Raw genomic sequence first — 17,924 nt, forward strand, 5'->3', positions numbered from 1 at the left:
CATATGAATTTATAGGCATAGCAGCAGCTATGGAAAATATTAGGCAGAACCTCGTAAAGAAACTTCTTCCGGAAATTAAATCGATGCGAGTGGAAGAAGTTGTTCAAGTATCGTCCTTTTCGGTAAGATTGAATTAATTGATGGTTTCCTGAAACAGTTCTCATGTTGATGTTTTTTCTTCTCTTCCAGTTTCTTCATACTTCGATTCGGATACAAAATACCTTCGTGACAGGTTTCGGAGCTTTTTTGTCTGTCCGGTTGATTAAATTTGACTCGGTTTTCTGGCATGAGCCTGGTGCACAAGGATCTAAATTTCAGTTGGAATTTGCGGCACCAAAATTGGTAATTGTTAGGGACCAGTTTGAACTACCGATAGGTCAAAAATCAGTGAGTATCATGCACCGCCATCCGGCGTTTTCAGTCAGTTCTACCATTTATTTAGACCCATATCTAAAGTCAGTGATCGCGGAAATGTGATAAATATGTAAAAAATAATCGAAATAGTACCAAAAACGCAGCAATGACAAGCTAAATAAAAATTACTACCATTAATTTGTTTTTCACTCATAGATTTTTACGATAAGAAAATGTAAAAATTTGTTTTCTGCAAGAATATTTGCAAACCCAATGAATTGAGCATATAGTTCCTCTTTTTCATTAAATTTGCTAGTATTCTTAAAGAAAATAAATGTTTACATTTTCTTAAATTTGAAAAAATTTTTTTTATGGATTTCCTAGGACGGAAGCCGTCCCGAAGCTACAGGACTGTGCTCAAACTCCCTGCAATTTACAGGAGAACACTGCTGCGAATGTACAGGAAAATTTGACAGTTGTTTTCCTGAGCTCTTTTTCTGTCCTGAAATCGTCCTGTAATTTCAGCTGTTGAAAATACAGGACGAAATCGTCCCGACCACAGGAGAAAAGATTAAGTGTGTACTTTGTAAACAATCAACATGGAAGCCGAAAGCATAGCGTAGCATAGCATAGCATAAAGGGTGATACGGTCAAAATTTGGTCAAGGGAAAACGCGTGTAAATCGGTGAAATCGTTTATTTAAAAAATCAAATTAAATTTCATTTTAAAGTTTAATTATTATAAAATACAGGAAAATATTCAGTTAGGCTTCCGCTTTTCCATATCCGAATTGCCGGGCCTTACGCTTAACCCCTGCAATCAGATTTTGTACAGTCACCTTGTCCACCTTCTTCGCCACAGAAAGCCAGTTTGCCTTGAACTGCTGCTCGTCCTTAGCAGTTTTTTGGTCTTCTTTAGGTTCCGCTTGACAATAGCCCAGTATTTCTCAATTGGGCGGAGCTCTGGTGTGTTAGGAGGGTTCTTGTCGTTGGGAACCACCTGCACGTTGTTGGCGGCGTACCACTCCATGGCCTTTTTACCGTAATGACAAGATGCCAAATCTAGCCAAAACAGTACGGAACAACCGTGTTTCTTCAGGAAAGGCAGCAGACGTTTATTCAAACACTCTTTCACGTAAATTTCTAGTTTGACAGTCCCGGAAGCTATGAAAAGGCTGCTTTTCAAGCCACAGGTACAGATGGCTTGCCAAACCAGATATTTCTTCGCGAGCTTTGACAGTTTCATGTGCTTGAAAATGCTACCTTTCCCTTTCCTTTTGCCGTATAAAACTCCTGTCCCGGAAGCTGCTTGTAGTCGGCTTTGACGTAGGTTTCGTCGTCCATTTCCACGCAGTCAAACTTCGTCAGCATCGTCGTGTACAGCCTCCGGGATCGCGCTTTGGCCGTCGTATTTTGTTTATCATCGCGATTTGGAGTCACTACCTTCTTGTAAGTCGATAGTCCGGCTCGTTTTTTGGCTCGATGCACGGTTGTAGACGATACACCCAGCTTATTTGCGGCATTTCGGAGAGAGAGGTAAGGATTTCGCTTGAAACTACCAGAAACTCTCTTTGTAGTCTCAGCGGCTTCCGGTTTTCGACAAACGTTCCCCGAACACTTTAAAAAAATGAGGGTGTTCAGGTTTTTTAAATGCAAAATTGAAAGAAATACGTCAAGTTGAAATTGACCAAATTTTGACCGTATCACCCTTTAGCATTGGGTGATTATTTACACACATCTTGCATTGGCTGATACACAAAGTACAACTCAATTATCAAAACAAATACAAGATGCCAAAACGAGTTTCTGGGTTCAAAACTCATTTCAAGTGTTGGTTTTCAAAACGAGTGTGGTACAATAACGCACACCGTGACAAGTCAATGTAATCATAATGGAGATGATCTGATACAGCTAAATGAACGTTTCTGGTGCAGAGAACTCAAACGACCCAGGGTGCTGTATCCAGATAGGTAGGGGAGGGGATATATACATGAGAAATCCGACTAGGCAAATAGGACTGATGCGCAAAATAAATTGTAAATGTAAAAGCATTAAATTTAAAAATAGAAACATTCTCACCAAAATCCATTAAAAGGTGAGCAACGTTCATCGCAGCAATCGAGAAAATCACACTTTCGTTTGCCCATTGCGGCCTTATCTTTTTTTCACTTTCGTTGACTTTTAACTTAGGCTGCGCCATGGCAATATCTACTTGCCAAATTCTTCAGATTGTCTTTTTTTACAACAAATTATCTAGGCTTCATCAGCATTCGACCACTATAACACATTATTGTGCATCGTTGAATTTTTCACTGCGTAAGTGAAAAACGGATCACACCGCCAGCCATTTTTCTTTGCTTTTCCATCAAGCACTATTTTTCGAATCAAAATAAATGAATCCTGGGTAGCTGCTTCCAAAACTTCACATATTATTTTACTTTATTTTACTTTATCCTTTCCAATGTAAAAAGTTTAAAGTATCTTCAATCCATAATTAAAAATTTGAAGTAGTTATGAGAACACGAGACGGAACGCGCTACTGAAAAAAAAACACGACCGTACTCGTCCGAAGCCAACTGCCATCTCTGTAAACAATCAACATGGAAGCCGAAAGAGGAGAAAAATTTGTGCACAGTTATTTGGAAAATCCATTGTGGTCTCAGTCTGCATCTAAGCTAGCTAAATTGTTCAAATTGCCCAGGAATACCGTGTGGCGCGTTGTCAAACGATATAAGGAAACATTGACGACAATTCGGAAGCCTCAAGCTAATCGTCGGAGTGGAACTGTCGACCGGATTTTGAAGACGATTTAGAGGAATTCTAATCTGCACTTGGCAAATGCTCGGGGGGAAGTTCCAGTCAAATTTAAATTTGTTTGTGCAGACAAATTTGCACGAAAATTTATTATCTGGCAGGGCGATTTCTGCTGTGGCAAAAAACGAAAGTTTTCGTTACAAATAAGACAATGACGTCGGAACTATACTAAATTGAGTGTATCCAAAAACGAATTTTGACGTAAATTCGATCCCACGACCATCCCCTAATATTTTGGTCAGATTTGGCAAGCTGTTTTAACAGCAAAGTCGTTCAAGGATGATATGCAGAGAAAGGGATCCAGTTTGTTACGAAAAACCTTGACCACACACCCCCCCCCCCCTCCCTCTAACTGCTCCCAGTTCCGCCTTACTGAGAAATACTGGGAAATACAATCAAGAGGAGGAGACTCAAGGCAAAGGGAAAGGTTGTCAAAGACATCAATCAGATGAAGACCTGGTGGAATAAGATAGCTAAAACGATGAACGAAGAAATTTTCTTAAAAGTATGAAAAATTCGCTACATCCCAGAGAAGCTAGTCCATCTTCACAGTACCGGGCATTTCGGACAAGGTCCTGCACGATGGTTTCTTGTCCGAACCAATGCCTGTAACTGCTGCAGTGAGACAAGGATGTATTTTATCACCGCTACGTTTTCTCATAGTAATGGATGAGACCCTGACTGAGCACCGAAATGAGGATTTAAGTGGAATCCTTCAACTAAGGACTAAATTGATCTGGCAGAAGATATTGTTTTGCTCGCCCAAACACAACAAGACATGCAGAGCAAACTCGACGTAAGCTCCAAGGCAGCGTTTATCAAAGTCAATGTCGGAAAGACCAAGTCGAAGGAGATCAACACAGGAAATCCCTCCAGTTTCAAGGAAGCTGAGCAACAAGTTGAGAAAGTGCATTTTTTTCTGTTTCGATTATAGTCGTTTTACCATCTTTATGGCATTCGCGACATTATCAACGCTACAGTTGGCGGATCGTTATTATAAAAATTATCCGGTACAACTGTGTTCGATGTTTACTCTTGAGCTCGAACTCACGGACATCGGCTCAGGAGACAACTGACTTGCCAACTGAGCTATATCACAAGCCCTGAGAAAGTGCAGTGTTTACAGTATTAAGTAAGTAAGTAAGTAAGTAAGTAAGTAAGTAAGTAAGTAAGTAAGTAAGTAAGTAAGTAAGTAAGTAAGTAAGTAAGTAAGTAAGTAAGTAAGTAAGTAAGTAAGTAAGTAAGTAAGTAAGTAAGTAAGTAAGTAAGTAAGTAAGTAAGTAAGTAAGTAAGTAAGTAAGTAAGTAAGTAAGTAAGTAAGTAAGTAAGTAAGTAAGTAAGTAAGTAAGTAAGTAAGTAAGTAAGTAAGTAAGTAAGTAAGTAAGTAAGTAAGTAAGTAAGTAAGTAAGTAAGTAAGTAAGTAAGTAAGTAAGTAAGTAAGTAAGTAAGTAAGTAAGTAAGTAAGTAAGTAAGTAAGTAAGTAAGTAAGTAAGTAAGTAAGTAAGTAAGTAAGTAAGTAAGTAAGTAAGTAAGTAAGTAAGTAAGTAAGTAAGTAAGTAAGTAAGTAAGTAAGTAAGTAAGTAAGTAAGTAAGTAAGTAAGTAAGTAAGTAAGTAAGTAAGTAAGTAAGTAAGTAAGTAAGTAAGTAAGTAAGTAAGTAAGTAAGTAAGTAAGTAAGTAAGTAAGTAAGTAAGTAAGTAAGTAAGTAAGTAAGTAAGTAAGTAAGTAAGTAAGTAAGTAAGTAAGTAAGTAAGTAAGTAAGTAAGTAAGTAAGTAAGTAAGTAAGTAAGTAAGTAAGTAAGTAAGTAAGTAAGTAAGTAAGTAAGTAAGTAAGTAAGTAAGTAAGTAAGTAAGTAAGTAAGTAAGTAAGTAAGTAAGTAAGTAAGTAAGTAAGTAAGTAAGTAAGTAAGTAAGTAAGTAAGTAAGTAAGTAAGTAAGTAAGTAAGTAAGTAAGTAAGTAAGTAAGTAAGTAAGTAAGTAAGTAAGTAAGTAAGTAAGTAAGTAAGTAAGTAAGTAAGTAAGTAAGTAAGTAAGTAAGTAAGTAAGTAAGTAAGTAAGTAAGTAAGTAAGTAAGTAAGTAAGTAAGTAAGTAAGTAAGTAAGTAAGTAAGTAAGTAAGTAAGTAAGTAAGTAAGTAAGTAAGTAAGTAAGTAAGTAAGTAAGTAAGTAAGTAAGTAAGTAAGTAAGTAAGTAAGTAAGTAAGTAAGTAAGTAAGTAAGTAAGTAAGTAAGTAAGTAAGTAAGTAAGTAAGTAAGTAAGTAAGTAAGTAAGTAAGTAAGTAAGTAAGTAAGTAAGTAAGTAAGTAAGTAAGTAAGTAAGTAAGTAAGTAAGTAAGTAAGTAAGTAAGTAAGTAAGTAAGTAAGTAAGTAAGTAAGTAAGTAAGTAAGTAAGTAAGTAAGTAAGTAAGTAAGTAAGTAAGTAAGTAAGTAAGTAAGTAAGTAAGTAAGTAAGTAAGTAAGTAAGTAAGTAAGTAAGTAAGTAAGTAAGTAAGTAAGTAAGTAAGTAAGTAAGTAAGTAAGTAAGTAAGTAAGTAAGTAAGTAAGTAAGTAAGTAAGTAAGTAAGTAAGTAAGTAAGTAAGTAAGTAAGTAAGTAAGTAAGTAAGTAAGTAAGTAAGTAAGTAAGTAAGTAAGTAAGTAAGTAAGTAAGTAAGTAAGTAAGTAAGTAAGTAAGTAAGTAAGTAAGTAAGTAAGTAAGTAAGTAAGTAAGTAAGTAAGTAAGTAAGTAAGTAAGTAAGTAAGTAAGTAAGTAAGTAAGTAAGTAAGTAAGTAAGTAAGTAAGTAAGTAAGTAAGTAAGTAAGTAAGTAAGTAAGTAAGTAAGTAAGTAAGTAAGTAAGTAAGTAAGTAAGTAAGTAAGTAAGTAAGTAAGTAAGTAAGTAAGTAAGTAAGTAAGTAAGTAAGTAAGTAAGTAAGTAAGTAAGTAAGTAAGTAAGTAAGTAAGTAAGTAAGTAAGTAAGTAAGTAAGTAAGTAAGTAAGTAAGTAAGTAAGTAAGTAAGTAAGTAAGTAAGTAAGTAAGTAAGTAAGTAAGTAAGTAAGTAAGTAAGTAAGTAAGTAAGTAAGTAAGTAAGTAAGTAAGTAAGTAAGTAAGTAAGTAAGTAAGTAAGTAAGTAAGTAAGTAAGTAAGTAAGTAAGTAAGTAAGTAAGTAAGTAAGTAAGTAAGTAAGTAAGTAAGTAAGTAAGTAAGTAAGTAAGTAAGTAAGTAAGTAAGTAAGTAAGTATTAGTAAGTAATTGTATTTACGGCTTGAAGCGTTCTGCATTTTTAACATTGGTCACAATAAATGAAGAGACTTACTGAAAAAATAATTAAAATAACATTTGTGGTCTAACCACTTTACTTACTAAAGGGTGTTCCACATTAAATTGCATCTCTTTACAAATGCTGAAGAAAATCACTCATCGGACATTTTTGCTTGAAAATTTGCACAAAGTAAGCTGAATGTGTGTTGTTTAAAAGGTGTTTTGGAAAAATAAAAAAATAGAGCGAATCAAAGAGCAATGAGTGATGAAAAAAATACTCAACATTCAACACGTATAAATAGCATTTTGGCTGCATCTACCGATATTGATCACAAATACCATTTTGGAATCGTCATGTTTGAGGGCATCGTAAAATTTCAGAAAAATTTGATAATGATGTTGGTTTTTAACGGAAATTTGAAATAATGTAAAAATTACTTCTAAAGCTCTCGGCAGCTGGATTTGCTTCCTTTGCTGAAAGTTCAAAATAAGCTGTGAAGTGGTCTTCTGCGCCGGCGCTGGGAAAAAAAGTTCCACTTTTAGCCCTTTTGGACCACTGCAACTGTGCGCTGCTAGCCTTGTATGGCAAATTTCACATTTATTATTTTATTATTACATCTCCCAGAACTATCAACCAAAAACTAAATTTAGGAAGCGATTCTTTGAAAAAATCTGGACTGAGTCCAGATTCAGCGCAATGAGTTCGAATTTGGTATGGAAAATTGTAAAGAAAAACATACAATTTCATCAAGGAACATTTTAATAAGGTAGTGCCGAGAGCCATATTGGATTTTTTTATACGAGAATGGCAGAGATTTTAAAGAAATCCCCGTTTTAGAACGAAAATGAATTCTAATTTAATTTTGATTATGTTGTGAGGCTCTTTTAGTTTATTTTATGAAGTTTGTTCGCCATATATATTTTTTTTTGTTTTTTTGTTTCGATTATAGTCGTTTTACCATCTTTATGGCATTCGCGACTTTATCAACGTTGCAGTTGGCGGATTATTATTGAAAAACTATCCGGTACAACTGTGTTCGATGTTTACTCTTGGGCTCGAACTCGCGGACATCGGCTCAGGAGACAACAGACTTGCCAACTGAGCTATATCACAAGCCCCGAGTTCGCCATATATTATTGAATGGAGTGCATCTTGATGTTAAAACGTGCAAAAATGAAAAAATATCGTCTTTAGTAAATCTAGATGGTAGTTCGTGTTCAACTAAATGGCATGATATTTATCCAACCGGTTAACCATATAGGGTAAGTGAGCCCTATTCTGGCATGGTCCTTTTCTTGGCATGCCAATATGTCTTTTCATGTTTTTCAGGTCCAAATTGAGCTTAAAAAATTTTGAATATATTTTCATTGCGAAGAGACTAATTTGTTTCAAATCTCTGCATACCGAATTATTTGATTGTTTGTACTTTAATAAAGAAGTTAATTTTTTTCGATCTGCATCCGAGGAAATTATGTTGGAAATCACCGTATGAAAATCAGATGAACTAACCTTTCTAGTGCAACTGTTAAATTCACATGCGATTTCAAACGCGGACATTCATTTGAAAAATTTGCAATAAATACTCATGCTTACAGTTAAACTCGGCAAAAATAAAAAAAATACTAGAAAGACTAAAGAGAGAATATTTATTTAGGTTTTGAATAAAAATTTAAAACTAATTTTGTTCCTTTTCTTGGCATGCAACTTCAATCGAAATACACCACCAGTGTTGGAAGTTGGAAAAAATACATGTTCATTAAAGAGTATTTTTGGGCTGATGTTTTCCCTAAAACTTCATTTTAAAACTACGCACAAATGTTTTCATACTAATTGGGTTGTATGATAAGATCGTTTCTATCAACTTTAGTTTGGAAATAAGTTGGAGAACATAAGTGATTCGACTAACTTAAAGTCATATCCGAGCATTGAAAATGCAAAAATCGCTATTTGGGAACCATGAATCGAGGGTACATTCGTATGCGTGCGAACAGCATTTGCATTGCAGTTTGCCGAGCAAAAGCCACGTGGTCTCCTACAGAACACAGTGGTCCGAAATATTTAAAAACAACTAAATTAAATTAAGCATCTCACAAGACTTAAGATGTTTTTCTTATCTAAAAATTGTTAGATCGATGGCAATTTATGACTTTAGTATATAAAATTTATAATTAATTGAGTTTTGGAATCTAAAAATTGTTAGATCGATGGCAATTTATGACTTTAGTATATAAAATTTATAATTAATTGAGTTTTGGAATCGTTTTCTATTGCTTGGGCATGGAAATAGAAGTTGGAAGTTCAGGAAAATTTCGTTTGGTTTCCAATTATTCCTTAACATATTTTATGTGAGTCGAATTAAAAAAAATGTTTTAGCAAAGTTTACATTCTAACATCTATTTGGCGTGTCAAACCACTGCGCAACGCCCCGGCATTCGAGATGGCTCTTGCTAGAAGCTCATAATCTCAGCTAACAAATTCAAAAGGGCAAATTTTTAAAATACCATTCAAGGAATTTTTCAATTTCTTACTTTATGAAGCCAAACTCCACAATATGAAGACAGTTGTTTGGTAGTGAAAATAACCCTATGTGTTGCAATCAAGTTGCGGAATTTCTGGACTTCCGACTTTTTGAAATGAAAGCTTATTTTGTGCTTCCCTTTCAACCAAATTTCATCAATGTTTTCAAAAGCCTTTTTGTTGTATGAGTGGCGCCTGGTGTTCCAACGTCGCATAGAACTTTACGCTCAGCTGACGTCATTCTGTCAGTGGCCTTATATTCAGAATAGCCAACGATTCTGTTAACTGTCAATTGAGCATTGTTGGTAAAGATCTATTGCACTTTGCTGGAGGCCAAGAATCGGATCATCGAAACGGCAAACAATTGGTACGGCGGCCAAGTAATTGGAGCACCGCAGTGAGTACTTGGCATGCATTTTACTCACATTTATGAAAGTTCCATGGAGAAAACATATTTTTGTTGAACTCTAAGCAAGTTAGCAAGTAAATTCTTCAAAGGATGTTATATGATGCACTCAACAGGAAGGTTGGAATGTTGAAAAAAAGGGTAAACCATGCCTTAGGTGCCAAGGTCGGGTACATTTACCCTACTTACTATATGTATGATACATACTTGTTGCAGATGCATTAGATTTTCTTAAATTTATGGTGCCTACTTGCAAAAAAAAAAAACATATATATTTTAATCATGTTAATCTCTATCCAATCCAAAATTTGCACCAGCCTTTCAAGTTATTCGAAAGACTTATGTTTATCGATATTAAGCGATTAAACCTGTTTTTCTTGTTTTGAACCGTTTATCACCAGTTAAAAGCTGGCTCTAGTGGCAACGCTGTTTAAATGTTTTTGTTGCTCTTGATTTTTGTGGTTTGAAGCCCAATCAAGCAATTTTGAACCATCATAAGGATATAAGAATTTTCAATTCTATTTCTGAATTCTTAATCCTGCTGATAAATCAGAACCAAAAATAATAAAAAATTTAAAATTTTATTTTATCCTTGAATTGAATCAGTTTTTTGACCCTTTTACCAAAAACAACTTTACTCTTTCATCTGTTAAACTACTCGAAGTCAACGTTAGCTGTACTCATCCAACAAACCGAATCAGTTTTGCAGAACCAATCTCCCTCCGGGGAAATCAAACATTGCCGAAATAAAACCAAAGAAGTATAGAGCAGGTAATTGAATGTTTCGCTGCTTACCTTTCAGTGCAGGGCAGATGCGCTTCCAAATCGAGAGACAGCCGCATCGATGGAACTGCCCCAGGGCAAGCTCCATGTAGAACAGCGGCAGCCCCCCGAACAGCAACATGATGCAGTACGGGATGAGGAAAGCGCCACCCCCATTCTGGTAGCAAATGTACGGAAAACGCCAAACGTTGCCCAAATCGACGGCGAATCCGATCACCGCCAGCAGGAACTCGGCCTTCTGACCCCAAGTCTCGCGGCGCCGTTCCCCATTTAGGGTGACCACCAGGGCTCGCTCTTTGCTTCCGCCGAGAGGAGGAGGTGGTGCACCACTTTTAGGATTTAGGGCAGCCGTTTCCTTCGTCTGATGGTCACCGATGGTCCCTGGCCCACCTTCACCGGATTCGTCGTCCGGATTCGCGTCCGGATCCGCCATGGAGGATGCACCACCAGCTCCATCTCCGGCCGCGTCGCCATTTGTGTGCCACGATTCGCGCTTCTTGCAGTTGGCCTGATCAACAAAGCCAGCGTTGACATTGGAAGAATTCGTATCATTGGTCATCTTCACTGGCAGCGCCGCCTACTTCGTCGTAACCTTCTGCTTCTTCTTCCTCTTCTTCGTCTGCTTCTACTGGAGGTACGATAGGCTCAGTAGTCGGCATACAATGTGATTTTTTATGGCTTTTTGTTGTTTGCAATTCAGCAGGCCGTGAGTTAAGTTCGAGTGTTTAAAGTTAAGCTGGATAGACGAAACTTAGGTGAGCAAAAACTAGGGTTATCCCTCAGATGCTGTGGGGAAACTTTTTCAATCCAGTTACTATTGGAGAAGGAAAGGCTTAGGAAACAGATTTCTTTTACCTTTGCTAGGTTAAAAGAGGAACGACTCCAAGGAAAGGATCGTTGACCACAGCAGGGTGCGTTTTTCCTGGCCGGTGCAAATGAGTTTCCGGAACGGGAGAGACGAGAAAATACCTGCCGATGGCCACGTCAAGATTCTAATCTCGCCGCCGTTGTCGTTGGCCGTGTTCCGTCGAAAGATTTTCATTATTACCCGTGGTTGCGGTCATTGCGAGTGGGGTTCGGAACAATATGTATATCTGTAAAAAATGAGAAAGAAAGAAAAATTAAAGTAAGAAAATATAGCAAAAAAAACCAGCAGTTTTACTGAAAGATGTGGCTTCCCTTTTTCTACGTTTTCCCCCAAACGTGTCCTAGATAAATTGGGACAGTAACCGCGGAAAATCATCCAGGGGAAAACCGACAAATAAATACCGTTAGGAATGTAGTAAACTTTTGCTGCGGCCGGATACGGTGATGTTCCGTTAATGACATAGTCATCATTTTTTACCTTTACGTATCTACTTTTTTCCCTTGAGTTTGTCCGGTCCAAAAAAGTGTAATACTATAGACATTCATTCCATCAACCGACCGATTCTTTGTCATCATAGAGTGAGGAGGAGCGCAACGAAAAAAAACCACAAGATTGTGCGTTCAGGAGGAAAATTGTTCATCTATTTGCGTTTTCTCGGAGGGGAGGGTGGTGAAAAAACAAAGCTTACCCACCTTTCGGGAAAAAGGGAAGAAAACCAGTAAGTCAGCAAAACCGCACAAAAGCTTCGGACGAAAAGGTAGAATGTTTTTTTCTTCAGCGTTTTCAAGACATTTTGTTTAATGTTGGTCCGAAACAACAATCTCCTTAAAATATTTAACTTTCATAAAACTACCAACAGTTCAATTTTTGGTGATTAAATTGAACACTAATTCAACGAACAAGTCTGATTACAAAATTTCTAGAAAAGAACATATTCCAAAATAAACCCATATTTTGCCAAACGGCCGCTCGTTCTACGGCATTTGACTGCACCAGCCTTTTAATTTAGGGCATTTGTTGACCATTACGCTGAATTTGTATTATGCACCAAAACATTCCACTAAGTTGAACAAACTCTCAGAAGATTTCACGATAACATATATTTAAAAAAAACACTAAAGCACTTATACAACCAAAGGATCAATTAGTAGTGGCCACTCGTAAGCATATTACGCATAAGGAGTGTATTCGAAAAAAATGCAACACTTTTTTTTGTGAATAACTACTAAATGCATGGATGGGAATTGATGAAATTTTTAGTAAAGTAACATTACTAGGTTACTAGGTTACGTGTACAAAATTTGGTGACAATCTGTCAAGTAGTTTTTTAAATAGCGTCCAAAATTGAAGATCATTGCCCAATTTTTTTAGGCAGGATCGAGAAAAATACATAAATGTCACAGTGAGAGACCCAAAAACAGCTGAAAATGAACTATTCGACCAAAATTTTCATTTTCATTTTTTTTTTTGACAAGTCCTAGAGAACCCAACAGTGAGCTAAAATTTGAATAAAAGTGAAAATTATTGTTTCCATGAAGTGAGAGGAATGTGAGAAGTTTTTTCAAGCTCAATCTAGAAATATGAATAGAGGAAGTGATAAAAAAGTCAAATTTTTTGACTGGTTCGTCTAGCTGACTAATAAATAAGCCTGACTTCATTTCTACAAGGTAGAAAAACTGCCCAAAGGTAAAGTAAAACAAAAATACGGTGGTCAAATCGTGCGCAAAATATTTAGACTGCTTGTAGGGAGACATTTTGAAAAATTTAGTAATGAACAATAAAACGCGGCATGGCATGTTTTCAATCAGAAATTTTTCGTTAACAAGTCTCGCCTGTATATCCCGGAGACAACCAAGAAGAAAAAAAAATAGTGTCTAGTACTTGAGGAGGCTAACGATCTGTGAAACTGCAAATTACTCAGACTTTCATAGCAATTGACACGACGAATGACTAAAAATACAAAGAAGATTGCCTCCAAATGCGACCGTTTTTCCTGCAAAGCAGGAGTTTAAGGAGTGTTTAAGTTTAATCTGAAATCGTGCCATTACGCAAAAACGGTGGTGGAAAAGTCAAATATGTTGATTTTGTGCCAAATTCAATGTTTTGAGTTACTTTGAAAGACAAGCTTAAGGAAACAGCGAACGTGATAAAAAAATAGCTTTGATTTGAAAAAAGGTGGTTTATAGGATGCATTATGATGGCGTACTTGTTGAACAAAAATTAAAGTCGAAAAATATCTTTATTGGACGAAGTGGAGTGTATTCGAAAAAAATGCAACACTTTGTTTTGTGAATAACTACTAAATGCATGGATGGGAATTGATGAAATTTTTAGTAAAGTAACATTACTAGGTTACTAGGTTACGTGTACAAAATTTGGTGACAATCTGTCAAGTAGTTTTTTAAATAGCGTCCAAAATTGAAGATCATTGCCCAATTTTTTTAGGCAGGATCGAGAAAAATACATAAATGTCACAGTGAGAGACCCAAAAACAGCTGAAAATGAACTATTCGACCAAAATTTTCATTTTCATTTTTTTTTTTTTGACAAGTCCTAGAGAACCCAACAGTGAGCTAAAATTTGAATAAAAGTGAAAATTATTGTTTCCATGAAGTGAGAGGAATGTGAGAAGTTTTTTCAAGCTCAATCTAGAAATATGAATAGAGGAAGTGATAAAAAAGTCAAATTGACGTGACATATTCTTATGATTATTTAAGACCCCTTCCTTTTTCCAGCGGGAGAAAGGAAAGAGGGAGGGAAGTTTCATACAGTTATTACTGCATTTCTCAAGAACTACAACAGCAAATGGAGCCAAATTTGGCATGGAACGATATTTGGGTACAAGAAATTCTTCTATGAATATTTGGTATCCCTCACTCCTTCAAAGAGGTGGATGCTCCCTTACAATTTTCAGTATAACTAGAGAGTTGATCGATCAAATTGAACCATATTTGGCATGTGAGGATATTTGGATACGAGAAATGTTTCTATTATAAATTGAGGACCCATCTTTTTTAGCGGAAAGATATAAAGGAGGAAAGGGGGGCTTCCATACAATGTTTTTGCATAACTCGAGAATTAATCGAGCAAATGAAACCAAATTTGGCATCAAAAAGCATTTGAGTACGAAAAATACTTTTTCTATGTGAAACAATTCCTTTCTTGCAATAGGATGATAGAATTAGAAATATAGGAGGGGAAGAGGAGGCTTACATTTAACTTTTTTCTTACAAAATCCGAGAAATGGACAAAACTTAACATGAAAATCATTTTGGTATGATTCTATGATTATATGACACACTTTCAGTGAGTAGGTACAAAGGAGGAGGGAGGTGAGCCCAATACAATTTTATTAGCATAAGTTCTCAACGAATAAGTTCTAACGAAGCCAACAAATGGACACAAATATGACATGGAAAAGTACTTGGTTACGAGATATGTTTCTACGATTGTTTTAGACCCTTACGCTTTACAGTGTAGAGAGGGGAAGAAAGGAGAAGGCTCCATATATATTTCGTTGTAAAGCTTAAAAACTTATCAACCAATCAATGGAACTATATAAGAGGATAAGAGGATTTTCGGGAACGAAAAAAATGGGTATGATTATTAAAGATCACGACCTCCATTCAGCAGGAGGTGAAAAAAAGAACAGGGGAGGGGGCTCTCTTATCAGTTTTTAGCATAAATCTAGAACATATCAAGCAAAAACAACCATATTTTATAAGTTAGATTGTTTGCGTACGATTAATTTGGGCCCTCCCAGCTCAGGGTGGAGTTTAAAGAAACAGATTAAAATTATCAGATCTTTAACACAAATTTATAGCTCAAGATTCAAAAAATTAGTTTCAGTCATCTTTGTACTGTAATTCAAAACTCCATCTGCAACTCTCATTTTATAGCGGTTGCTTTAGAATTATGTTATAATTTGATTTAAAATAATGCCAACAAAACAATAAAAATTTTAATAAATTCTGAAAATACTATTTGTTTTTGAAAGGTGTAGCAAAGCACACCGGGTCAGCTAGTGTGAACATATAATTACCACGCAGCTACGCTGAAAATTTTATCAATTTCCATGCATGCACTCAAAAGTTATTCACAAAACAAAGTGTTGCATTTTTTTTCGAATACACTCCCTATTACTCATGCAGATCTTTGCAGACAACTTATAAGGAAAATAACGATGGTCTTCAATAGGAACATTTTGGAGAAATTATAACATCAAGGATGTCGTTGATAATATCATGGAATTTTTGGCTTAAATTCCGTCTTCTTCCACTGGGAGGCTTAACAAACAATCATTAGCAGCAGCAGCAAAAAATCTGCGCTTCCTAAGTCAATTCCGCTTTTTTCCACCGGAAGGCGAAACCAAAACAAACAATCAGCCGCAGCTTAAAAAATCTGCGCTTCCCAAGCCATTCCGTTATTTCCACCGGAAGGCCAAATCAAAACAAACAATCAGAGCAGCAGCCTCTACAAAACACGTTTTTCCAGCCTCTCCGTATTATTTACCGGAGCAGCATTAACAATCTCCGCTTTCTATTTAGTCTCTCCGTCTTATTTACCGGAGGTACGAACAATTAAAGCAGGAATAATCTACGCTTTTCCAGCCTCTCCGACTTATTTATCAGAGCCGGAACCCTTTCTAAACAATCTGAGCATCAACCTTGAAAATCTGTGATTTGTCGTGATTTTACGATTCTTAAGAATCTTAACTGAGAGATTCACTCAGACACGTCTATCAATCATGACTGACTTTGGTTTGTCTAGTATTGCCAAAATAACAAACATTGCCATAGAAATTTATTTTATTTTATTTATCTTCAGTGTTGCCGAATTTTTTATTTTGTTTTTATTAGGGGAAAACTGTATAAGACGCAGCAGTTAAGCAAAATCGCTATTTACAGCGATACTAATCGTCTAAGAACCTAATTGAAAGTTTACGATGATTCAGGGATTAGATTTACGTATTATCATAAAGATAAAATATGATAAAAACACGATTTTGATTGTATTTATGTAAAAATCTTGAACAGCCAGAAAACAAACTGCGGGGTAGAACGCCAAACCAAGTGGACGGAACGCACCATATGGAAAGGGTGGTGAGAAAAGAACAATGATTATTCGAAATGTAATAATTGAAACATCAAATGTTTAATTACATGTTCATTGTATTTTTGAAAACCAACCATACTTTGGCAAAAAATCATTTATTATCCAACGAATTTTACAACCCATTTGATGTATCGTGTAAATTGTTTAATCAAGTTTGTGTTTGTTTTGATTACAATATAAGTAAAGATAGTTTTAAGCATAGATTAAGAAATCAGTCTGAATGATATTAAGTTGTCGAAGACCGTGAACAATAAATAAATAAAACAATAAAGAAATTATTGTTAAACTTATCGAAAATTTCGCTTTTCAAAATACACTTTTCTACATCCTTATACACAGCAAAAATTATTTCCTGTGAAATTACGCAAATAACCTGTAACAAAAAGGAGCAGGACATTTACCGTAATTTTACAGGTTGAAAAACAAATTACGTGACATTTAATTTTCAGTCTACAACTTTTTTACTGGACATTTGCTGTAATAATAAATGAATCTTCGTTAACTTTCAAGGAAAACAATTTAAAATTACAGGTTTTGTTAATCTTTTTCGAGTCGAATATTGGTGCAACTTTTTGACTCGAAGAAGGACGAAATTTGTTATAATTATGCATTTATACCGTTATTTGGGAGTCAGCAAATAAAAAGAATGACATTTTGTTTTGATATTTGGGTTTTTTCAAAAGTTTACAGCATTCTAAATTTGAGGGTAGAACACGTGGTCTTGCGCGCATTTTGCCCCAATTTCGATATAATTGTTTTTAGTTTAAATTTGTGGGAAGTAAGAAAAATACAATAAAATATTTATAGTCCTCCGAAAGTGCATACCAGTGGAAAAACGATGAGCTATAGTTTCATCAGATTGCACAAGCTAGTTTACCATAAAACCTTATATGTTGCCCATTAAAAATAACAAGTTTCACACAGATTCCATTAAATCTTCTGTTTCTTATAACTGAAATGGTTTTTGTGAACTTTCCAACTAATAAATGATGAAAAAGCTTATTTGCTACAATAAAAATGAAGAAAAACTTCATTCGAAGCCATAGGTTAGTGTATTTTTGAGAAAAAATGGCATGTGCCATCTTACCCCGCTGGTGCGTCTTGTACTGTTTTTCCCTAAATTTGATTTATTTCCGCATATCCTTCATCTCATCTCTACAATATGTAGTTGCAAAACCGATACAAAACGACCGATTTGTTGGGAGAAACTTCCAGGCATAACTGGAATAGAAAACAAGATAGAACGAAACATACAAATAACGAAAACTTACTGAAAAATGCACTATTTTCGATAACCACCAACAATGATTGAATATTGAGCAATACTTTTTGAACTAATGGTGTTTGAATTTCTATTATGGTTTTTCTTGGATGTCTCAAACACGTTTTTCTCGATTTGAGCAAACTACTGATTTCGCCTTTATGAAATGTTACGCGAGTCGTTTTTTTTACATGGGGTTTTACAGCTGTACACGCTGGTGGTGATCTCTCTTTTTAAAATAGACTCATTGAGAATAGCGCTTACCTCCTGGGCTGATGGACATGAGTTAAAGCCCAAGAACACCCATTTCCCTGATCCTTTGCCGAAAGTAACCGAGACATCCGTGTGGCATCTTGAAAAATAAGATAAACTCACTTAATGAGATGAGTGTTCCAAGAGAGTTAGTCTAGAGAGAAACGGCAAACAGAGAACAGCAGAGATATCACATTGGCGACCTGCACGGAGCACTGCCTTTCCTTCGGAAAGAGTATTCTGAATTTTTTTTGGATCGAGGGAAGGACAGTGACAGCATGATGTTGGTACAGGGACGATGGCGATGGAAGGCCGGTTG

General features: G+C 35.7%; 1 protein-coding gene across 1 annotated transcript in view; it reads right to left on the reverse strand.

The window, feature by feature from the left end:
- LOC129743520 (sodium-dependent serotonin transporter-like) overlaps positions 1-17,924 on the reverse strand; it is a 90,439-nt gene that overhangs the window by 43,376 nt on the left and 29,139 nt on the right. The window contains exon 2 of the mRNA XM_055735557.1: positions 10,122-11,203. Coding sequence (XP_055591532.1) covers positions 10,122-10,668 — 547 coding nt within the window. The 5' untranslated portion in view covers positions 10,669-11,203. The remainder of the gene's footprint in view (positions 1-10,121; positions 11,204-17,924) is intronic.

Source organism: Uranotaenia lowii, chromosome 2 (genome assembly GCF_029784155.1).
Source record: "Uranotaenia lowii strain MFRU-FL chromosome 2, ASM2978415v1, whole genome shotgun sequence".
In the NCBI taxonomy this organism is placed as follows: Eukaryota; Metazoa; Arthropoda; class Insecta; order Diptera; family Culicidae; genus Uranotaenia; species Uranotaenia lowii.